Source organism: Chiroxiphia lanceolata, chromosome 16, assembly GCF_009829145.1.
Source record: "Chiroxiphia lanceolata isolate bChiLan1 chromosome 16, bChiLan1.pri, whole genome shotgun sequence".
Lineage (NCBI taxonomy): Eukaryota > Metazoa > Chordata > Aves > Passeriformes > Pipridae > Chiroxiphia > Chiroxiphia lanceolata.
This window is the reverse complement of record NC_045652.1, coordinates 1,260,457-1,283,943: the sequence shown is the minus strand read 5'-3', so window position 1 is coordinate 1,283,943 and position 23,487 is coordinate 1,260,457. Positions and strand designations below refer to the sequence as shown.

At 52.4% G+C, this 23,487-nt stretch overlaps 1 protein-coding gene across 8 annotated transcripts in view; it reads left to right on the top strand.

Annotated features, from left to right (window-relative positions):
- The window catches only part of CAPN15 (calpain 15), a 59,513-nt gene that overhangs the window by 9,893 nt on the left and 26,133 nt on the right, over window positions 1-23,487 (top strand). For 4 of the 8 annotated variants that reach the window (XM_032704256.1, XM_032704258.1, XM_032704255.1 and 1 more), the window contains one exon: window positions 6,459-6,777. The exons of 1 other annotated variant lie outside the window; for it this stretch is intronic. In XM_032704256.1, the coding sequence (XP_032560147.1) occupies window positions 6,602-6,777 (176 nt within the window). In that variant the 5' untranslated portion in view covers window positions 6,459-6,601. Of the gene's footprint in view, window positions 1-663; window positions 810-6,458; window positions 6,778-7,906; window positions 7,928-20,732; window positions 20,737-23,487 lie in introns of those variants that run through there. 3 more of the 8 variants (XM_032704254.1, XM_032704261.1, XM_032704262.1) reach the window with 3 other exon arrangements.

The window sequence follows — 23,487 nt, the reverse complement described above, 5'->3', positions numbered from 1 at the left end:
AGGAGGAGATCTGGAAATGAGATCTGCTGCTTAAAGCTTCCCAAGATTGGATGCTGGGGCTTGTGTTGTTTTGTTTCTTGCCCATGTGTGTCTCTCTGTGGTATCACCTCTCTGCTGCTAATGAGAGGGCCCGTGCCAGCCCACGCAGGCTGAGTTAATACTGAGCTCCAAAGTCACCCACAATTGGCTGGGAAACTGCAGGATACACGTGGCTCGCTGCACTTCACTAGAGCAATGTTAATTGACTTAATAGAGCACTGGGGTTGTAGGGATTGGCTTGTGTGGGCTTTTTTTAAACATTCAGACCCTTCTTCAGCAGTGCCATTGTTGCCATTTTCATGCTTGTTCAGAAACTGCTCTTCAGTTGTCAATGGAGATGGGGTTTGAAGTTAACCCTTATTTTGAAAAAATTGTCCTGCTTCTCCCTCTTTTCCTCCCTCCATCTTGTGATTAAGATGTTGATTGCCCTTTCAAATCTGTATAATCCCCTCTCTCAAAGTGACCGTGGTAGATTTTCAGTAGCTCCCTGGATTATCTGTCACTGGTTTACAGTGTCCAGTGCAAGGGAGAAGAGGAAACTTTGCTCAGAGTTTGCTGCTCGTTGCTCTGTGGCTAAGCTGGCTCTGCAATAAATGTACTTTTCCTATCAATCTTTCACTTCAGGCTTTGAACACCTCTTCCTCTGCCTGCATACTTATGAAGAGTCAGTGCTGGGCTTTAAATGCAGCTCAGCCCAACTCAGCTGCTGTATATGAGTTTCTTCTGTGTTAAAGTTGGGCCAGAACCAGTTTCAAGGCAGCTGAAAGAAGGTAAAGACCCTGGAGCTTGCCCTTGCATGTTAATTCCACGGCCAGAGACATGTGCTGCTGTTCTGGCCTTTGCTAAAGCGTCGCATGAAACGTGAGGTCCTGTTCTGTGTTGGTCTGGGACTCCAGGTTAAATTATCTTGTTACCTCATTAATAGCCCATCTGGAAATGTGCTTCCAGACAGCTCACTTCAGCTAATGATACCTCTGCAAGTAGTGTACCAGTCTTTTTTCTCACAGAGATCTGGAAAACAGCTCACTTGCAGCTTCCGGTCCCCTCAATTTCCTCAAAGGCCAGAATCTCTGATCTCCTCTCCTTTTCCAGCCCTCTGCACCATAACAAACATTTGGGTGGGTGACTATCACCCTTCACTCCCTTTTCCATGTCCTCCCATTTGTGCTGCTCACACACTGCCTGTCATCCTTGTGCCTTGTGCACCTGAAGACTTCTTGGCCCTTGCAGGTCTGACAGAGCTTCCTGAGTCACAGGACCATGGCCCAGGTCACACAGGGTAGAGCACGAGGGCTGCAAAAGCCTTCCACCCCCCAGCTGAATGTGCCAACCACTGGTCCATCCTTCCTGTTATACCTATGCCTCAGTCTGTCCTTGGAGGTACCTTCCTGCCCCTCCCTGCCAGAACCTTTGCAAGGAATTGGAACTTGCTGACACCTCAATTTCCTGCCAAGACTGCAGCACTTGGGCTGCCTTGGCAGGTGAGGGCAGGGAGAATGAGCAGCAAAACTTTATTTCTTGTCCCCAGCTGTGTGCACAACACCTGCTCAGCACAGAGTGTTCAGTTCACTTGCTCTTGCTGCACTTGAGCCATAGAGCTCTCGTGGGTCGGTGTTTGCATCTTGGATTTCAGCCTGTGCTGCATCTCTCTGAGGTGGGTGTCTTGTTGCTTGTCTGCTCTTCCCCCACTGCCCTGTGGAAGGAGAGGGGTTGTTTGCCCTTCCTCTCTTGGGGTTACTTCTTTTAGCAGAGTCATCTCAGCCTGGTGAGTGCCAGCCATGCTCTGCTTGGTGCTGGGACCTGGTTTTGCATGTCCTGCCGCCCTGCCTGGGGCTGGGAGCTGGATCTGTCACTTGCTGGGCACACAAATGCTTGAGCTTCTTTCCTTTGCTTGGCTGGCATGGCACGTCATCAGACACTGCTCTCTGCATCCTTAGTTATCCCATGCCTGCCGTGCTCTGTGACTTTATACCCTTCTGACACTGCCCTGTCTGGTGCTATGCAGCTTTCCAGCCCTGCACACCGTTCTCTGCTTCCCCCGGACCCTGTGAGCATGTGCCTCCTTCCGTGAGAAGCAGGGAGATCTGCTGTGCATGGAGGCAGGACTGGCCAAGGGCTGGCCATGCCTTCATGATGTCTGAAGTGGCCTCCTCCAGCTCCATGCCCCAGTCAGCCCCAGCTCCTCCAGCTGCACCCACTGGCCCCTGAGCTAATTTGTGTTTCAGGGTGCGTTGCATCCCGCAGTCCCTGCAGAAGAGGCTGCTCCTGCCAGGGCTGTGTGTGGGCACTGGACGTTTAGAGCTCTCCAGGAGCCCTGGTTTCTCCCTGCCAGCAGCAGGTTGCATGTGAATGAGGGCACAGAGCTCCTCCTTTGCTGCTGAGGGTGGTACCAGGTCCCAGCACATCTGGCTCCCCAGGGCAGTGATCACGACCCCAATGCTGACAGAGCTCAAGGAACTTTTGGACAAAGCTCTGAGGCCCAGGGTGGATTGTTGGGGTGTCCTGTGCAGGGCCAGGAGTTGGGCTCTGTGAGTCCCTCCCAGCTCAGGCCATTCTATGGATCTATGATCTTAGTCAGCCCCCAGGCAGGGGAGCTTACACAGCAGAGAGAGGAGAAGGGCTGGTTCTTGCAGCTTCAATTCTAGAAGAAAGTGTCCTTCCTCTTGGCACAGCTTTGAGGGACGTCTTTGCCCCAGGTACATGGTGTGCTTCTCCTGGGCCAGCTGCTCGCCCACCACCTCAGAGCTGTCTGGAGTTGAGGATGGCTGTGTTTTCTTTCATTCCTGGATCTTCCCTGCAGCAAGGGAGTAGCTCAGAGTTGACTTTATTTATAGGTTGAGGGAGTGGAAAAATGAATGAAGTGACAAAGTCTTGTCCCTGAGTCTAGGAGGTTGAGAACCAAGTGAGGCTGGAAAACTCAGGCAGTACTTGAGCTGCCACGTGGTTCGTAAATTACCAAGAAAAGAAGTGTGTGGGGTATCCCATCACAGGGAGGAGTTTCTGCACGTGGGACCAGCTGGGGTGAGTCTTCCTCACTGGTTTCCTTAGTGGCTGCAGCAGCTCCAGGGACCTGTCTCCTTCCTGCTGTGTGCCAAAGGGAAGAGCTCAGGGCTGATCCTAGGAAAAGTTGATCCTGCAACTTCCTAGATGCGTTGAAACACATGGGCTAGTTCCCTTTGCTTCCTTTTTTGCTCTTTTCAGAGCCAAAGCCTACTTTGAAGCTGGAGGGAAGGAAAGGGGGTTGGGCAGACCCAGATCCCCACCCTTCCTGCCTGCTCCACTGTGACAGGAGAGCTGGGGCCCGAAGGGTCAGCACTGCTCGCTGCTGTGGAGGAATAGGGTTATCTGGAAGCGTCCAGGTGACTGCTCTGCTATCCCAGCAGCAGGAAGAACCTTCATGGGAAAGCTTTACTGTCCTGAACTTGCTGTATGTGCCTGCTGCTCACGGTGCTGGTGGGGAATTTAAGGAAGGGTCTGCATCACGATCAGGGTAAGCTGGTGTGAGTGGCTCGGGAGAGGTTTTATTTTGGAAGCAGTATTTTGGGAGCAGCTAAACAGCATCTGTTGAAACCTGGTAATTATTGCAGCTGCAAGGGGCAGAAAACCAAAATCCAAACTCAGCATCTTACTAAGGTGCTTAACTGTTAATTTCCATGAGTGAGATCCACCCCTCTCAAGACACTTCAATCTGCTCACATTGTTACTTCCTCTCCAGATTAGATAGGTGGAAGTAGTGCTTTATTAATTACAAGAAAAATCCTGCTCTCTCCTGCCAAGGCAGAGGAACTGTTGGCAGTTTGTTCCCTCTCTGTGGCTGAAGCCTCCCCTGTTGAGCACGGGTCACATGCCTGCAGGTCATCCTGGGGCATCTCCGTACCCAGTGGGAGAAGTTCCTCAAAAACAAGGCTGAGTGCTTTCAGAGAGGCTTTCTTCTTCTTTAATTGTCCCCTTCCCTTGCTGGAGTGCAGTTTCCATTCTCACCTCTCCTTCTTGGAGGCTCCTCATTTGCCTGGTGTTGGCCAAAGGCGTTTTGGGTCACAGCTTGGGGAGTGACATGTGTGCTTTGCATTGAGTTGTAATGCTGCTGCCACTCCTGTTCTCAAACTGGTTCACCCTCTCCCCACCTTGGGTCAACCCTTAGATGTTGTTCATTGGCTGCTCTCACCTGGCATGAGGGTGACCCCGAAGAGAAGGATTTACTGCTTTGCCTGGAGAAATCCGATTTCACACAGCGCTCGTGGCCAAGCAGCCCAGTTAGACCAGACAGTCTCGGAGATCACTCTGACTTAGCCAGGTTATCCTCCATCTATTTATAGCTCCCTTCCTCTCCCAGCTCCACCCACCATGGGGTTTTACCACAGGTTTTAAAGCAGGACTCCCAGCCTCTCCTCTCCCTGTGGAGTTGAGCTGCCTGCTCCGACTCCCTGGCGGAGGAGGACAGAGCAGGACACTGGAGCCAGTGTGATGTGGGCAGCAGACATGTCTCTGGCCTCTTGTGGTGAGCTAAAACTGGTGTTTCCATGGGGAGGAGGAAGCAGAGTTCTGCTTTTCCAGCTTGAGAGTCAGCTGAGGAAGTGGTCTTGAACCAGCCTGTGGAATTGCTTTATTTGGCAGTTTAACCCTACTCGAGGTGGGAAAAGGCTGCCTGGGCATCCTCCTGTTTCGTTCAGCCTGCTGAGCTGGGCAGGGCTGTTTCTACCCATCTTGCCTTTATTTATTTACTTTATCATGATAGAACTCGAGTCTTGAGGTAAAAGACAGAGTTTGTTCTTCTGGCAGGTCCCAGAGTTGCATCCCCTGTGCCTTTGCTGCCGGAGCACGTGCAGCCCGCGGGATGGGGCGGAAGAGCCAGAGACACCGCAGGTGTGGGATGACTGATGCCTCCAGTTAGGCTTGAGTTGATGATGCTTGGAAATGCTCTTCCTCTCACATCGTGTGGCTTTCATTTAGCCAGAAAATCAGATTTGTTACAAATTAACTGCTTGAATAGCAGGAAATGAGAGGGGAAGTGCCAGGGATCCACTTGGGCTGGATCTGCTAAATTAGTGAAACCTTGCTGTTGGGTGGTGGGAGCCAAAGCATGGGGACGTGGGGCTGATGCACAGCAGTGAAGCAGATCAATTGAAAAAAAAGGAGGTGGTAGGGAAAATCGTGTTCTTGGGCTTCTTTTTTTCACATTTATTTGGTTAGTTCAGGCTTTATAGAATACAGAGGAGAGACTGTGACAGAGCAGTTAACATTCTCCAGCTAATGACCTAATGCAGGCACATTCTGGTATTAAGCTTGTAGCAAAATCGCACCTGCTCCTTGAGTTGCTGCTTAGCAGAGTCTGCTATCTATCAAGGCCTTTCTTGATCCCTTAGATCAATCCTGGAATTGAAAACCTGTATTTTAGGACTCTTAATTTCAGCCTTTTTATGGCACAAAGCAGTTTCTTCGCAAAGGTCTTTCTACAGTTCATTCATCTCCCTAAATCCTGGTGGGTAATTGAATAAGCTCAGCTGTGCTAATTTTTTTGTCTTCCTCGTTTCTTCTTTTTTGCTCTGTTAAATGTTACCTTGATCCTTTGCTCCTGATACACATCCAGATTGCTGTGCCTTTTCCCTTTAAGGAGACACGTGCGTGTGTTTAAACTTCTTCGAATACCAGAGCACACGAAACGTTTCTGTAGTTTAACTGTGATGATGCTCCAAGAATAAATTCCAAGAAGTAGCAAAGAGAGAGGGAGAAAAGGAGGAGCTGTCAAAGCCCCAGACCTGCTTTTGTAGGTAGGAGCATGCTCGGTGTCAGCTAAAAATTGGCTTGAGCTGAAAGTAAATAGCCATAGAAATACTTTTTCAGATTTCCAGTCTGTCCAGTTTCAGCCTTGCTGTGGTGTTAGTGGGGAACAGGAAAAGAGGAATGTTTTATTTTACATACAAGCAAACAAACCATCCAGTCCTTGTAGCTGAAGGTAACTCAACACCTGATGTGCCAGTTGGAACCCAGCGCTTTCAGACTGACCTGGGGTTTGTGCTCCCCAAGGGTTGCTGGTTTGGGCTCCAGGTGGGACTGGCTTGTCCCATTTTCTGCTTCTTTCCCCTGGTGTGAAAGGCTTTGTGTTGGGCTCTTCTGTGCTTCCCTCCCCTAGTCGAGCTCCTTCCCTGTGCCTGAAAACTCCTGGTGCTTAACTTGGGGGAGGTTCTTCTAGAGCCCCTGTGCTCCTCATCTCCAGCAGCAAAAGCTGGATTCAATGAAACAGCCCTTCCCATCCCAGTGAGCACTGGCATGGGGATCCTGCTCAGAGCATGCATTAATAGGCTTTAAAACTGGAGGGTTGTTGCTGAAATCATACCTTATCTTTCTCTCTTTTTCTTTCCTTTTTTTTCCCCCCTTTCTCTTTGTTTGTTTGTTGTTTTTCTTTTCCCCACTCGGATCAGAACCGACCTCCCTTCCTCCGGTGTGTTGGGATCTTTACAGCAGCCCATGCCGCAGCGCCTCGCCCATCCCACCCGAGCTGCTCATGCCGCTGGCCTGGACCTAACCTAGGCTCAGTCTCAGCGTGGGCTGGGCAGGGGGCACCATGGGGAGCTCTGCCTCATCGCTGGCCGCAGAGACGGAGTCGGACCATGGCTTCGGTAGCGCGCCCTACCCGGGGCACCCGGCCGTGGGCTGGTATAGGAGCAGCCCCGGCGGCCCCGTGTGGGAAAGTGCCCTTATAACGCGGCAGCAGCAGCACCTCCAGCACCGGGTGCGAAGGTAAGGAGGAGGGGAAGGACCTGCTCGCTGCTCACCCGCTCACTGCTCACCTCTCAGCCTGAGTCCCGCCGCTGCCTTTGGCAGACAAGTTGCTTTGCATCCTATTTGTTGTCGTGTCCCTTCACTCAGAGGCTCAGTTCAGTTCCTCAGGAAGCTACAGCCAAATTTCCACCGATTTGAGTGATGCCGAGCCCTGTCCTTTACACAGGGTGGCTGAAGGCTCCTGCAGAATGGACTGCAGGACTCAGCCCAGCTCTTCCTCACTCACTTAAGTTGTGAAGGTGGCTGCCAGGGAATGGGATCTCAGTTCCTTGTTTGCCATGTTCTCGTGGCTCCTCTTCTTTCTGAGCTCCCAACGACACTGTAGTATCACAGGGTTGTGACTCCAGGTTGGGAGGTGATAAGCCTCAAGAGTTTCTGATCTCAGAAGAGCTGGAGAAGCTGTTTTTGTGCAAAAGCAGTGAAATGCTTTTGAATACCAGATCCAGGGGAATGAAACACACCAGACCAGAATTACTTTGAAAAAGAGCTCAGTGTTTCCAACCCTCAATTCCAATTCCTCCTTGATGAAATCTGCACCTCAAATGTGTCTCCGAGCCATTGCCTCTGCCCCTTCCCCACCAGCCACTCAGAGTGAGGAGTTTCTCTTCATGCTGGGGCATGTGTCCTGCATTCAGTCTCTGACAGGTGTGTCAAAACATCTAAAACCCCTCTACCCGCAGGCTTGGCTACAGAGGCTGTCGTGTTTTGTGCTAATAACCTTTGAGCCTTTGCCTAATGCCTGCTTGGTGTAGATTCCAGCCTGATGGGGTGTTTGTACCTGCTTGAGTCTGTCTGTTTGGAGCTGCTGGTCATTTAGGAGTAGCTGCTTGCTTCCAAGCGTCCTGGCTTTCCACTGTAGACGTTTGCTGCGATGATCATGTAGTATCTGTGGTGGGGTCCTTGTTTGCTGGCCTTCCTGGAATGTGCTGCACAGGGTCTGATGCACAACTCCAAGAGCCTCTGAGGCAGCAACGTCACCTCTGCTCCTTTCTAGCCCTGTCTTGGGTCTTCTTGTTGAGCTGGGACAGTGTGGAACCAATTAGCTGTTGTCTTTGCTCTCAAACACGGCCTTGAGTTCCTGGCAAAGCCCAAGAAACCTTTAAAAAGGGTATTTTGTGCAGTTCCTAAAATCTGTTGCTGTGTGTGCCAACCTGTGTGTCTGGCCCATGGTTCTGGTCGGTGATCTGTGCTGTTGGGGCTTGTCCCCTCTAGTTTAGAGGGATCCTGTCAACAGAGCTGGTCCTTCCTGCAGAATTATCCCTTCTGGACTGGTGGTTTTCCCTCTCTTGACTTGAGGAGTCGGGGAAGGTGTCTTGGCTCACAGATGAGCACCCCAGTATGCCCATGCACAGCCAGCACTGGAATTTAGGAACTTCCAATGCACAGCTGGCCCTGGGCACTAAAAAGGTGATGTCTCTGCAGCCTCGTGTGTGCCAGTTCATGGCTCGAAGTCTGTAGCTTGGAGGAGGTTGAGAAACTAAATGAAATCTTGACATGTGGAAATAAATTTCCTGAACAGCCAGCCTTGGTTGGTGGAGGGGATGTTGGGGCAAGAACAGGAACTGCCGGTCTGGGCGCAGATAACGCCGGTGTCCTGTTAGGACAGGAGTGGCTTTTCTGATAATTATGTGTTTCCCCTGCTGAAGGGAGAATAGAACCCATCCCAGTGCAGTGCTGCGTGGTTCCTGGAGACAGGAAAATCGCTGGCCATGATTCAGTGAGCAGCGAATTGCGTGGGAAGAACTCGCTTCAGGCAGTGATTATGGAAGTGGGTTCAAAAGACGTGCTGGGATCCGCCGGGCATCAAAGCAGTGCCGTTCCCAGGGAGGGACGGGGGACAGTGGGGCGGAGGAGCGACGGATGGTTGGTTTCCAGGGAGGAACAGATAAATATATTCCTTTAAAGAATTAAGTAAGTCAATAGAACAAGGCAGGGTAGGTCACCCGCCTCTGCGTGTCCTCGTCCCCGGAGTCGTGGAGTGTAGGAAGGAAGTGGAGTACTGGGGAGTCAATCTGAGGCCGGGCAGGAGTTCTGGGATAGACTCTGCTTTTCCTGCTGCTTTTTTGTCCCTGCCTGTGGCCGCCTTTGGAGCTGATAATGCTTTGGCTGCTGTGGAGCAGCACAAAGCCAAGCTGCTCTGGGCTGTCTCAGGGATGAACACAAGCCTTCCTTGGCAGGAAAACAGGGACACAAGTACTTAACGGGTGACTTTGGTCTGTATGTGATGGGGGAATCAGGGGAGGCTTCCCTCGTGGTGGGGTGGGAACAGGGGGAGAAATCAGTGCTATTTGGCTTTCAGGATTTTAGAAGCTGGGAGGAGGCTGTGGTGTCTCCTATTGCCTGGGTGAGGCTGGTGGTGTGGAGTTTCCTGGCTGCTGAAGACAGGGAGACAGGAGGGAGTAGAAAAAGGGCCTTAGTGGTAAAGGCAGTAGACTTGTGACATCCACATCTGAGCCCCTGGTGTCTTCTGGACCGGGCTGGACAGTCTCTGTGTCGCACCTTCTAGAGGGGAACTTGTCCCTGCCTTCCCCAGTGTGCCAGGAGGACACAGCTGCTTAAAGACTAGAGGTACCAGGTGTTACATGCATGTTAGTTAGAGGGATCTCATTGCAAAAATCTCTGCTTAGGGCAAAGATACTGGTTTTAAATACATCCCTGGTAGGTGTGTGAAGCCAGACAAATTCTGGCTCAGTTACAAGTCCCCTTGGGCTTGCTCATATGCTTGAAGATACTGGCCTGGGCTCTTGTTGGGTGGGAGTGCTCAGCTGAGCCAGTGGATTCATCAAGGCCAAGCTTCCCAATGTGCCAAACCCTTCCTGGGGCTGAGAGCAGGAAGGTGAGTGCCCAGGTCAGTGCTGGCAGCAGGACACTGCTCCGGTGCTGTGGCTGCCGCAGTGGGACGGTTTGGGAGCTGTGGGATTGGGGTGGCTTCTCCTGCTGCCACTGGAAGTGGTGGTGGCACCTCTCCAGTGTGCATCCTTCCACATCTGTGAGGGGTTAGGAGGGAATTTGGGCAATGAACTGTCTCCTGATGAGATTTAAGGGAATATTTCTGTTCACCAAGTCATCATTCCCCAGGATTCATAAAGAGGGTCCTGTTGGGTACTAGGAACTGCTGAATTTTGCTCCATTCAGGAGAGGCTTTTTGGGGAAAGTACTGCAAGATCTGTGCAGCTGAATCTAAGTGTCTCTGCCCCCTGCTTGGTTTGGCTGAAGCTCTCTGGCCTCCCCCTCTTCCAGAGAATATTCGTTTTCTGGGGTTTCCCATGGCATTCTGCAAAGGTTTTGTATTTTTCTGTAAAAGCCTTAGCAGATTGAAATACCTCTGGGTCACAATGACCGTGGAAGGAGGAACACACTCTTTTAGTATTACTTTTTAAATGCTAAAAATATATAAATCGTCCTGCTTTTGTTGTTGGCAGCTGCTGGGAGGGCACTTGCTGTGCCACCCCCCTGCTCCCCAGGAGCACCACTTATTTCTGGAGGGAAACTCGAGGCAAACCATCCTTATCCTCTGTGTTTGTGAGCCCTGTGGTTTAAATGCATGAACAGCAGCAAGTCAGAACTGCTGGGCAGCATCACAAGAGTCCTGTTTCGGAGCTCTGAGTTGTCTTGAGGCTGGTTAATAACGGGACTCTGGCAAATGGAGGGGTGGCAGGGCCATGTGGAGGGGGAATGTGACTCTGTGCAGCTCCTTCCCACCCTCCTCTGTTGTGGCACTTGAGCTCCAAGTGCAGCACAAGCAGAACTGGTGTCTGCAGGAGGGTTTAATCTGGAGAAAAGGAGGCTCAGAGGGGACCTTCTGGCTCTGCAACTCCCTGACAGGAGAGGGGAGCTGGGGGGTTTGGGCTCTACTCCCAGGGAACAAGGGACAGGATAAGGGGAAACAGCACACGGGGAAATTTCTTCATGGAAAGGGTGGTCAGGCCTTGGCACAGCTGCCCAGGGCAGGGGTGGAGTCCCCATCCCTGGAAGTGTTGAAAAAAGGTGTAGCTGTGGTACCTGGGGACATGGGTCATTGGTGGCCTTGGCAGTGCTGGGGGAATGGTTGGACTCAGTGATCTTAGAGGGCTTTCCCAACCTTAATGAATCTATCCTTCTATGATTCTGTGTGTTTCTTGTTGGGGAAACCAATGCCCAGAGGAGAAGTGGGAAGAAAAGCTCCTGGTAAAGGATCAGGTGACTCTGCAGGGTTTCCCTGCTTCTGTTTTCTGTCATTGGATCTCAGTCTCAGCCCCAGGAGGTCTGGCAGCCTCAGTGGGCAGTGTCTGTGCTCTTTGGGGTACGGGTACCTGGCAGAGCTGGGATGGCACAGGCACAGTTCCATTTTTTATCAGCAATGTGCATGGATTTGTGTGTGTTCAGTGAGTTGATTTTGCACCTTGCAGGAATCACAGACCGGTAGAGCTTGGAAGGGACCTCTGGGGTCCAGCTGGTCCAACTCCCTTCCCAAGCTCTGCCAAGAACAGAGATGTGTGTGGCTGTGGAACAGAGGGATAACCAAAATGTGCTCTGACTATATATGCACAGAGAAGGGATGAGGGGGGAAAAGGGGATCACTCTTCCAAACCACAAGGGTACTTATATCAGCTCACATATTCAGGACGTGCTGCTCATCACACTGGAGTGGAGCTTGTGTTCCCCAGGTGCTGCCATGAAGTGGATGCATCCCTGTGGCTTGTGCTCCCTCTGGAAGTTGTGGCATCCAAGTTCAGCTGGGATTTGCTAGAGTAGTGGTGTTCAGGTTGTCGTGGATACCTGCTTGCTGGGAATATTGGGCTTGTAACTGTTTGCTCTCCAGTTCTCACCAAAGCCCACTGGAATTGTCTTTCTCCAGAAGGTGTTGCAGTGCCAAGGAGTTGGCAGCATGGAATGCTGTTTCATCTGCCTGAGGCTTCCAGCCCTGCCCATCCACTTTCCATGCTGGCTGCTCCAGCAGTCCATTCACTCACAAAGCCTATTAGTTGTTTAAATTGGGGCTATTTATAGCTCTGGAACCAGGAATAACTTGGAGGGTGCAGAGCAGCAGAGACCAAAGTTCTCAATAGATACCTAAAGAAACTCTCCCTTTGCTCCCTGTGTGCCCCCCAGCCTTCCCCATCTCCATTACCCACACAAGCCATCCTGTCTGATCATCCTCTTCAAAGGGAGGGCAGAAGCCAGGGCCGAGTCAGCTGGAGAATGTCCTTGTCTTTGGCAGTGGGTTTGGCTAAAATCTGACCAGAAACATCTGAACCCCCTGCCTGGATGTTGGAGGGCACAGCAGAGCTGTCCCTGTGACAGCACCAGCCTGAAGGAGGGAAAACCCAGCACTTTTATCTGTTTTTTGGATGCTCCTGCCTGCAGTAGCTGAGCATTCTTGCTCCGGGGAAGTAAGTTCAGGTCCTTCTCCAAGTGCAGGTGTTGGGGAATTTTCCTTTGGGTGCTGCACTGCATGAAGAAGGTTGGCATCCAGCTTTGGCTGTGCATAGATCTGTGGGCCCATCCTCTTCCTGCTTTTTGGGAAGAGATCCTGGAATTTTGCTGCGAGGGAAGCTGGTCTCTTGTACTCTGCGCTGCAGGAATGTGTGGTCAGAGGGCCTGGTAGAGCCCTTTGAGCTTGGTTTGGAGCAGAAGTGTTTCCAGGTGCTGGTATGTTGGGGTAGGCTGGGAGAGGAATTGGTAGGTGGCTGGGAGAGGAATTGGTAGGTGATGAATTTTCTGATGTTTTTATTTTATAAGAGCAGGGAATAATAAGAGGAGCCAGAGCAGGGGTGTTCTTCCAGAGTAACCCTTCTGCATTGCTCCCTTGGCTGTATTTGGCTGCAGAGGCAGGAGTGTGGTCTTGTGTTTCATGGCAAATCACTTGTCCCCCTGAGAGGTGTCACACGTGTAGCCTGGAGCTATGGAATGGTCTCAGTCCTCCAGAAGGAGCTGATGGACGGATGTGATGACAGCAGGAAACTCAGGAGCCTGGCTGAGCTGCTGCAGGGAAGGAGTAAATGCAGGAGAATGTGTGTTTGGGGGGGTTATTTCTTCTCCCAGGGCCAGGATGGGAACCACAAACACATCAGTGTGCAGCACCTGTCCTGGAGGGAGATGGGCCTGCATTAACCTGGCACTGTGGGCTTGTGAGAGGAGGGGTAAAGGCAAGAACATCCTCCTGCTCTCTGGTTGGGCAGGGATTTCTCTTCCTTCTCTGTGAGCTGTTCAGTGCTGCTGAGTGCCCAGTGTTCCCTGGGTTCATTCCAGAGCTCACTGCTTTCCTCCAAAATCACCAGGTACTGGTTGCTGTGAAAGGCATGAGCTGGATTTCTCTGACGAGTAGCTTAATCCAGTTTGACACTGGTGGCTCTGGGCCCGGGTCTCTGACCAGTGTGACTCAGAAATGGTGAGGGGAAGACACACGGAGCTGCATCCATCTCCCTCCACCCTCCTCCCCCTCCACGAGTGCCTGGTCCCGAGCTGACCATGTCCCTGAAAGGCTGCCTTGATCCCAGCACGGCTGGAGCCTGGTGCTGTGCTGAATGAACCCTCTGCAGGCCTTTGTTGCCTGGGATGAAACACCCCAACAGAAGGGCAGTTGTTCAGAGACACAGAGAGGAAGGGTGAGGGCTGGTTGGGTGCTGTTTGCATTTGCCAGGCTGGGCTGCAGCTCTCTGTTCCTGCCTGGGGATCCACAACCCACCCAGGTAGCTGTGCCTTATCAGCTGCTCTCCTACACAAACTGCCCTGGGCTTTTATTTGGCTTGGGCCCCTTCCCGTGCCTGTCACCCTGCCAGCCCTCCCGCTGTGCCTGGCGAGGCACCAGGAGCAGAGCTGGCAGCCCGTGCCAGCCGGTGCCGCTCCCCGTGCCCACGGGCACCGCCGAGCCCCTGCGAGGGACAGGTGCTGAAGGTCACTGTGAGGAGGTGTGAAGAACTGAGCTGCTCCTGCATTACAGATGGCATTTCTGAGGCTGCAGCAGGACATCCAGACCAGAAGGAAGCTGGAAGTGGAGTGTGAAGGCAGCCTGGAGCCCTTCTGGACGGCGGCAGCACCGGCAGCAGGAGGGCCAAGGGGGTGAGGGGGGTGAGGAGGAGAGTTTGGGCTGCAGGTGCTTAAAGGCTGCCAAGTCAGCAGCTTGCTGGGAGCTGGAGGGGCCTTGTGTGCCCTTGCCCAGAGCTCGACTTGGTCTCCAGACACAGGTTCCAGGCCTGCTGCTCCCAGTGCTCCCAGCGCTGGGGCTTGGAGTTGCACAGAGCTGGGCCCCAGCATTCGGAGCGTGGCAGATTCACAACAGCAAAAGGGGATGTTGGGAGGCTGGATCTTGCCAACTTTCGTGGGGAGAGGACAGGCTGTCCATACTCCTTGGCATTCAGTAACATTCCCCAGCTGTGGAGTGGGGAGAATGTGGACACAGGCAGGATCCTTTGTCTTCCTGAAAACTTGATTTTAAGCTATGTACCTTGGAAAAGTGAAGCAGTAGGTAGGTAGGTAGATAGATGTGTGTGTGTATATATGTACCTGGGTGTTTTTCCACTGATTTCTTGGGACACCAAAGAGAACATCAGTGCCCTGGTGTTGACTGGCACGTGCCTCATGCAGCACTGGGACATCCCATCTCACCTGTGCCACCAACTGTACCTTCTCTGCCCAGGAGCTGAGGCTTCTCCTGCTGCCTTACCCAGAGCTGCTGTGTCTGTCTGTGGGGAGACACAAATGTGGAGACACTTGGTGCTTCTGAAATGTGATAAGACTTGTTTTTTTGCAGGAGCTGCAGGGCTGCATGCCTTGGCACAGGGTGGACTGATCAGTGATGCTGCTGCTGCCTTGTCCAGCAGTGACATGCACTGGGCACATCATCACTTTACACACACCCTAGAGAATCTCCAGCAAAGCTTGACCTAATGACCTGTTTTCCTTGGGTTATGTTTTCCTACAGCAAATGTTTAGATGCTCTGTGTCTTCTGGGCACACCGGTGTGGGCCCTGCAGCCCTGGCTTGCTCAGGGAGTGCTGGTGGGGAGGGCACAGCAGCTGACAGGGCCCATCTGTCTTGTGCAGCGTTTGAGCTGCTGTGAGTGTTTCAGTGCCCAGGGCATGTGCTCTCCTCCCTCCTCTCTGTCCCATGTCCAGAGGTTGACAGTGACGTCCTTCACGTCGTCCTTGCTGAGCTTACCCGGGAGCTGTCTGTGAGGTGTGTGTGACTTGAAGAGGTTCAGGAGCTTTAACCAAGAGCAGGAGCTGCCCTCCCTGGTAAGAAGCTCTGTGTCCTGCTGCAGGGAAGGGATGCCGAGCTGTTAGAGCAGCCCCAGCATGGCTTCTGCAGGGTTGCTGTGATGTCAGGGTGGTTCCCTCTGGCACATGGACTTGTGAGAGTTAATTGCATGTGCTCAAATCAGGAGCATCCTCCAGAGTCCAGCTGTCAAAGCACTAACTTAAGCATGTGTCATCTTTACGAGGCACTAAACAGTGCTACAGTCTGAATTACCCAGTCTGGGGCCTCCAGGGTACAGTATAACTTGTAGGGGCTTCCCTGGTAATTCCAGCCTCCCTGACTGCTCCAGGAGTCAGCCAGATGTGTATTAAGGTGGCAGTAGCTCTAGAGCTTGGGGCACGAGCAAAAGGAGCAGGTTGGGGTGCTGGCTGGTTGTGTGGTTCAGCCTGCCTCAGCACAGCATTGTTCTGCTCTGCTCCTGGCCCTTCCAGCTCCACATAACTCACCCAGCCCTTCTCCCTGTCTCTGAGAAGCTGGAGAAACCAAACAGACCCCATTTTCAAAGTGCACAGTGATGCCAAACTGAATGTGAGGCCAAGTGTGGGTTCCTGTGTGGAACCTTTCTTTGATGGGGTGGTGGGATCACAGTGGGCTTCTGGAGTGGTGACATGTTCTTGTGTCCTCCTGGAGCTCAGTGGTTTGCCCATGGCATCCTGCAGGGTGACATGGCAGCAGCCTGGGTGGCCTTGGGGCACTGTTGGCCACCACACCTGACTTGGTGCCGGTGGGGCAGGAGGTGCAGGGAAGGGTTTTAGGCTGGTGGGGGTCACAACATGCTGAGGGAGCCCACATGCTGCAGAGTGCACAGGTCAGGCTCCACTCTGCCCAGCAAGGGTGTCTTATTGTGCACACTAGCCCTGAAGGTGGGCCCAGGACTGTCTTAGAAGTCATCAGGAAATAAAACTGCCACGTGGGCTGTGCACGATGAAGCATTCCCGGCCAAACCACAGGAAGATCTGTGTGTTTTATCCCTTCTTGGGAACTGTTGTTCATTGTCCCCTCTAAAGTTCAGGCCCATGAGGGAGAGAAGTGACCTTTATGGATCAGGAGCACACACACAGTCAGATCCATTGCTGTTGGTGGGACTCAGCCTGTGCTCAGGATCCCATCTTCTCCCATTTCCCTTGCACAAAGAAGTGGGAGATGCTTTCTGGAACTACCTGAAAGGAGGTTGTGGCGAGGAGTGGGTCAGCCTCTTCTCCCAGGTAACAAGCAATAGGACAAGGGGAACAACCTCAAGTTGTTCAGGTTGGATATTAAGAAAACTTTCTTCATAAAAAGAGTGATTTAGCATTGGAACAGCCAGTCCAGGGCAGTGGTGGGGTCACCACCCATGGTAGTGTTCAGAAAATGAGTAGATGTGGCACTTTGTGATATGGTTTAGTGGGCATGGGGATATTTGATTAAAGATTGGACTTGATGATCTTGGAGGTCTTTTCTAACCTTAATGGTTGTGGCTGGAGCACCACAAGGAGCCTGCCTCAGGAGCCACCTTCAGTGGCAGGGTTTGAGAGCTCCCCAGTGCCTGGGTGGTTCAGTGTTGGATCGAGGGTTTGGCCTCATTAAACTGGAACCGCCAGCCCTGTGGTGTTTTCTGTCATGAGGAATGAATCCTCGAGCCTACACTGCCTTAGCTCCTCATTTACAGAAGTAAAGAGCAGGGATGCTGAGGTGCTGAAAGGCCAAAGTCTCCTTGGCTGTAGTTCTGAATTTCCATGTTTTGGGCAGTGAGGACAGAGGGCTGGCTCAGGGCGGGAGAGTTTCCTGACGTCAGGAGGAAGCTGTTCTGTTGACGTTCACTGAAGAGGTTTTGCTTTTTTCTGAAAGCCGTGTGTCAGCACCAGTCCTGCAGAGCAGAGCCAGGATTCCCCGAGAGCTGCAGGGCGCTCTGCCCCTGCCTTGGCTTCTCCTCAGAGGAGGGGTCAGGGGAGGCTCGAGGGGGAATCCTCTGGCTCTTTGCACGTGCAGGGATATCGATCCAGGACTTGGCAGCCACATTCCTGCAGCTGTAGTGTGCAGAGCTGGCAAACTTGGAGGTACAGGGGATAATTTAGCTCACCTATGACCTCAGCAGGTAGGAATGGTGTTTAACCAGTGCCAGAATGAGAAGGCAGTGGGTGACATTTGGGATGGGGGTGTCCCTTCTCCTGTCCTTGGTGGCTGCAGTGTGGAAGTCCTGTGAGCAGCCACCAGCCTGTGGATGCCCTGGCCCTTTGTGCCCTTCTCTGCCAGCTCTACTTCTTGAGCCTGACACTTCAGCTGCTGCAGAGATGGACTGATCTCTATTACCTGTACCCTATGTGTGCCCCCCTGTGAAGTGAGCCAGGGTACTGGCACTGCAGGATCTGAGGGCTGGAGCACAACAGCTGGAAGTGCAGGGTGATTGATTCAATGGGGCTGTGAGAGATGGGAGCAGACAGCTTTGGAGCAGTGGTGTTACTCCTGATCCATTTCCCCTCCCTTCTCTTTCGTTCCCTCTTTCTCTTCCCCCACCACTCTTCCAATTCTATTTTAACAGCACTACAAATTGCAGCACAGATCTTTAGCTGAGCAGCAATTCAGGTCAGCAGTCACCAGTAAATCTCTTCTAGCCTCCCCACGAGAGGGAAGTTGCAGTGGGAGTAAGGGGATATGGGTGGGTCCTGAGTTTATGGACCCATCAGGTTTTCCTGGCTCTTGCCAGCTATGGGCCCATAGCAAGTTTAGCCTTAGTCCCACATCTCTCTCGTCCCGGGAAACAGGAAAATTCTTCTCCCACCCCACACCTGGTGCATTGGAAAGTAGTGTGAAACAGCCTCAAACAAGGGATAGGAGGGATGGCAGCATAAGTTCTAGGTCCTGTTTTTCACGTGTGTGACATCTGAGGTTGTTCCCTGTTCTTAAAGGCAGAAGGTGCTTTTCATCTGGGCAAATGGACCTGTGCTTCCAAACTACCCTGCACATGCAGGTGCTTTTGTTTGCTGATGCACAGTGTGTGTATCTTCTACGGGCTGTGCTGGGGGGAATGGTGGAAAATAGCCCTGGATGGTGTGTGAAAGGCAAAACTTTTGCCGTTTAGTCCATACAAGGGGTCTGTCTGCACAGTCCCACACCAGGAGCTGTATCTCCCAGCAAACACGTTTCCCAGCTGCCAGTCCTGTCTCCTTTGGTGAGTGCTCTGCCTGTGTTGTTGCCCCCTTCCACTGTGCTTGAGCTTGACCACCCTGTGAGGGTGGGGAGGCCCTGGCACAGGTTGCCCACAGAAGCTGTGGCTGCCCCATCCCTGGAAGTGTCCAAGGCCAGGTTGGACGGGGCTTGGAGCAACCTGGGCTAGTGGAAGGTGTCCCTGCCCATGGCAGGGGGTGGAAGGAGATGAGCTTTGGGGTCCCTTCCAAACCAAACCATTCTGGGATTCTGTGCCTATGAGACCAGAATTAAAGTACAGACCATGTCTTTGTCTTGGCAGCTTGTTGACTGGCTGCGATGCTTCAAAGGTGTTTTCCATGTTAGGTTCTTCAAACACTGGGCAAGTGTTGAAAGAAAGAAGGATAACTCTGCCTGATGTCAACACAACTTGCTTTTTGTGTAATGTACCGGTGAGAAAAGCAAGGTGCCAAGAGGAAAGGCACCTGCTGCAGAAGTGATAGAAAACAGAGAGATTCTGGGGGTTTGGAGCAGGGGGATTTTTGCAGAGAAGCACAGGGCCAGCAGTCCCTGCAGTGCTGGCTCCACATGACCACCTCACCCCGCTCTGTTCTCCAGGGAGCACGGGCTCTTTGAGGCAGAACACAGACCCTCACCTAAAAAGAAATTCTTTAATTGGCATAAAGACAGAGAAATGAAAACAACAAGTAGAGGTTCCTCTTCATCCAGCTCGCTTTCCTCAGGGGTTGCTTTTGAAGTGATTGTTCAAACATACCTCAGGTGTGGGTAGCTAAATGGATGGAAACAAGTGTCCTTTGGTCCCACGAGTCCACCCTCCTTGCTGAAGCTGTCCCAGCTCCTCAGATGAGAGAGCAGCTTAATGAGTTCAGCTTCCTGCTCCTTTCCTTGTCTCTCCCTTCCCTGCTGAGAGCAGGTAAAGCCTGTACTGTAGAACACAGCTGTTGAAATCAGCCCCATTGGTACTTTATTTCCTTCCCACTTTCTCAGCTGAAGGCCCTCCATGCTTAGATCCTGCGTCCTGGATCTCTGTGCCTCCATGCTTAGATCCTCCTTCGAAGAGAAGCCTGTGCTCTTCTTCTCCAGACGCTGTTTCAAAGAGGACCTGGAGAGAGTTGATAGAAACTTCTTGAAGGATCTCCATGCCCAGGTCTCTGAGCTCCTCCAGTGGTACCATGGCTGCAGCTGGGGTGAGGGACATGGTAGCAGGTTTCTGGGACAGCTTTCCTTGTCGGGATCCTTTCCTCTCCCAAGAGAAGCTGAGCTCTTGTGTTGTGGGATATCTTTTTTCAGCTGCACTAACCCAACTTATGCACAGAGCCTGTGTTAGTGAATTGGGATAATGGAGATCCTCTCCGTAAGCTCCTGGTTGGATCCTGGCACTGGGCTTGTCCTGGAGCTCGGACCTTTGACCTGTTCAGGGGTGGCAGCTGTCCTAGAAAGGGAACAGCATTCCTAACACTCTCCTGGGCTGGTATAAACCTCCTCGCTAGCACTGAAGGACCTGGGGTGATGCAGATGAACTAGAAACTCATTTCCAGCCCTTGGTGAGGTGTTAGCAGGCAGAGGTGGCCCTGCTCCTCTGTGGCCAGGCACCAGTGTCTGGGTGCTCAGAGGTCCCAGGAACCTTCTGAATCCCAGGATCAGATGCATATTTTGTTCTCTTAAGGTTTCCCCCACATACTTACACAAACCATTTAATAGCTGTAATAAACCATATGCCCCTGTTATTTAAATAGAATAAATAAAGATGGAAAAGCATCTGGAACTTCAGCACCTGTGGCAAATCAGCAGCTCAAGGAGCTGTGTGTGTAGTGGAGAGCAGGAGAAGGGCCCATAAAGGCAGTGTCAGCGGAAAAAGAGGAGTGTCTGAAAGTCTTTCATCTTCCCGTTGCAGTGCTCGGATGTGACTCCAGCTGCTTTCTTTTTTGGGATGCAGGGAAGTGTGTGCTCCCACATGTGGCTCCTGCAGCTTGGAAAGAGCAGCTCTGGATTGACCCAAAGGTTTGGAAATCGTTCTGTTACTGAGTAAGAGAAATTTAGAGGATGGTGAAGGAGCGTTGCCAGGACTTGAGAATTCACATTTAGTTTCTGGACTTGTAGACTCAGTGGTCTGTCAGTGCCTTGGGTGCTGTCTGGGCCCCATGGAAGGAGGATCCAAGGTTCTCCAAAACACCACCATCTCCTGCAGGCACAGGGCTGCACGGATACATATGTACAAGTGTGTGCAGGTGTGAAGCCTTATTTTTTTCAGGTGTTGATGGTGATTCATAGGTTGTAGTGGGAAAATCAGTCCCAGTTCTGTCTGGAACCTCACCAGATACTGTGTGGAAAAAGGGAATGTGGCAGCCAGGCAGGTGTTGCAAGCTAAGGAGGACACAGCCTTGTCTGTGTATTCACTGGAGACCAAATGTACACTGGAATTATGTTCCTTCAGAAGGGGTCTTCTGTGCTGCTGCCTGTTCTCTCCTGACTAATGCAGACACCTGGCATCCCAGATCCTTCTTGTTACAGGACCTTTAAAAGTTAAGAACTTCTGTTTCCTGGATGGTGAACTCTCCACAGCCAACATGAACTTTAATTATGAGCTCAAGATGCAAATATGAACATCCCACCTGTGCCACACTGGTGGATGCTCCCTAACCCTACGTGTCATCCCAGAGATACTTGTACCCAAAAATTCAACCTCTTTTCAGGCTGAAGGGTCAAGACACGACCCCTGTGGAGAGGGGGATGCTGAGAGGGGCCGTGTTGAGGCCCTGCTGCTCCCTGGCAGCCCTGGGTGTGAGGGACGAGCAGCAGGGATCTCTTGCAGCCTGGTTCTCTGAGTTGCTGATGGTTTTCCCCCTGGGAGTGATGCATACACCACTTGACTGGCAGACCCTCCCCTCTGGGCTGCAGCCTCAGTGTGGTTCACCAGCTCTGACAGGGAGGGCCAACCCCGCTGCAGGCTCTCTCCAGTTGTCACAATAAATTGCTTCTTCCTCCCGCTGCATGGGGAAGATGCTGGTTCGTCTGCCCTGAGTCTGAACAGCACCTGAGGCGGCTTCTCCCCCCTTCTTGTTGTTCCTCCTCCCAAGCCTGCGAGGAGAGCAGAGCCTGCTGCAGTTGGCAACAGGCTCCCCAAAGCACGCCTGATGCAGCAACAAATTGTGTGTTCTCTTGCATTCATCTGCTTGACCTGACGTAACCTGGGAAGGGGAACAGAGCTGGAGGAGCTGCGGATGATCTGGGAGCAGGAAGGGCTGGAGCCATCTGTGAGGCTGGTGGGGTTTACTCTGTTCCAAGCTCAGCAATCCACACTGGCCAGGCCCTCGGCCCCGCTTCACCCAGGTCAGTACAGCACAGCACAGCAGCTGCCCCGGGCCTGTGTGTGTGTTCCAGCACCTGGCAGGGAGCGTGAGTGCACTTGGAAGTTGTGTGTGGAGCCAGGGACTTGGTGGGCAGTGAGTGTGTGCATGTGTGTGCAGACTGCAGGACCCAGTTCATCTGGGACGTTGCCCTGGGCTCTGCTCTGCGTCAGGATCCTCCTGTGGGATCGGTGTTCTTTGGAAGGGGTGCAGATGTGGTTCCTCGTGTAGAAGAGGGGGCGTTCAGGTTTTCCCTTTGCCTTCTGACCTCCTGTCACCCAGGAGATGGCAGGGCTTGCTGGTTGGTGGTGCAGGCTCCGGGAGGAGCCTCCATCCTCTCCTTTCCCCTCGCTCCCAGTGACGTTTGTAGTGTAGCTGTGGTGGCTCGATTGCCGTGCCCTGATCTGACCACAGACTGAACTCTGGGGATGCCGGGAGTTGCCAGAGTTCCTCTCTCTTCCTCTGTCCCTTGGCAATCTTTCTTTCTTTCTGCAGATCAGTGCAAAGCTTGTTGGCTGAGATATTAAGCTTGAGCTGCTTTCCTGAGGCACAGGGCTGGCTTAGCTCCTCATTAAGGCCTGTTAATCATCCTGAGGAGAGCTTGACAGCCCCTGGCGATGGACCACAGTGCCCTGCTGCCTTCCAGCTCCCCAGGATGCAGGAGGTCCTGCCCAGGGTGCCCTGAGCATGGCTGGCAGCTGTGGGAAGGGCCCTGCCTGCTCTGCTGTGGGACAGTACTGGGGCAGAGCTTGGCCTGAGAACTGTCCTCCTGTGCTGGAAGAGCTCCCAGCAGCAGCTCTGCCAGGAACTGGGAATGTGGCCAAATTAAAGCCCCAGGAGAAGAGGAGGAGGAGGCTGGGGGCTCTGCTTCCTTCCTGCCAGGCTGCAGCCCCCTCTCCTTAGTCTCAGAAACATGAGTCTTTCTGTCTCCCTCCATCCCAAAAGGTACCAAGCTCTTGATTCCTGTTGTTTTTCTCTTAATTGCACCTTGGAGCCGTGCCTTGATTTATTTTATTGGGGGAATTAAGGGAAAAAGATGGTTGTTTCTCAAGCAAATAGGAGCCTGCCCCATGCAGCTGGTAATGGGCAGGGCTGGGAACTGGGGGGACAAAAGGAGAGAGGGGCTCAGCAGCATCCTCCCGCCTCCTTTCCTGTGCCTGTGCTGCAATAGCTCCCACCACCCCACAGCCCCTGCAGGGCCACGTGAGGGGGCAGACAACCCTCTCCACACTTGCATGGCATCCCCCAACAGCAATATTTTGCCTTTCAGGCCTCAAAGGCAGCAAATAGCTTTGAATTTCCATCTCATGCTGGGAAGAAGGGATTTAATTTACTCTCTGAAAGTGCAGGGTGGTGTTTTGGAGCTGAGCTGGTGGTGCTGGCAGTGAGTGTCAGGTGGGGATGTCTTGCAGCGCATCACCTGCAGCTCCTCAAACCTGTCCCATGCCTTGCTCTCCAGATGTGAGATGTCCTAACAGATGTCCTCTAGTCCATTCCCTCCTGAATTTCACCTGAAATCCTCTCACTCTGAGCTCTTCTGGCCATCCCTGCCACTTTTCCTGACCCAAGCATGATAGATTCTGTTGGGTTTTTAAATTAAACCTGCCATGATTTGAAATGAATTAGTGCAACAGTGGTATTGAAGAACATCATCCTCCCAGCTGTTCCTGCCCAGCATCTCCCTAGTCCTAGAGCTGGTATATTGGTTGTAAATCCTCTCCCTGTTTTTCTTGATGTTCCCTGATTTCTATACATCCTGTGAAAGCCTAACTTCAGAGGAGGCTTGGCAATTGGGAGTGGCACCTGTGTGACATGTCCTGCCCACATGCTCACTCCTAAACTGCTCCCAGTTTGTCCAGTCCACCTGGGAGCCCTCGTGAGTGTGAGAGGAGAAGCTGCATCCAGGCTCTGGTTTGGCTTCATGTTGCTCTAGGTGTGT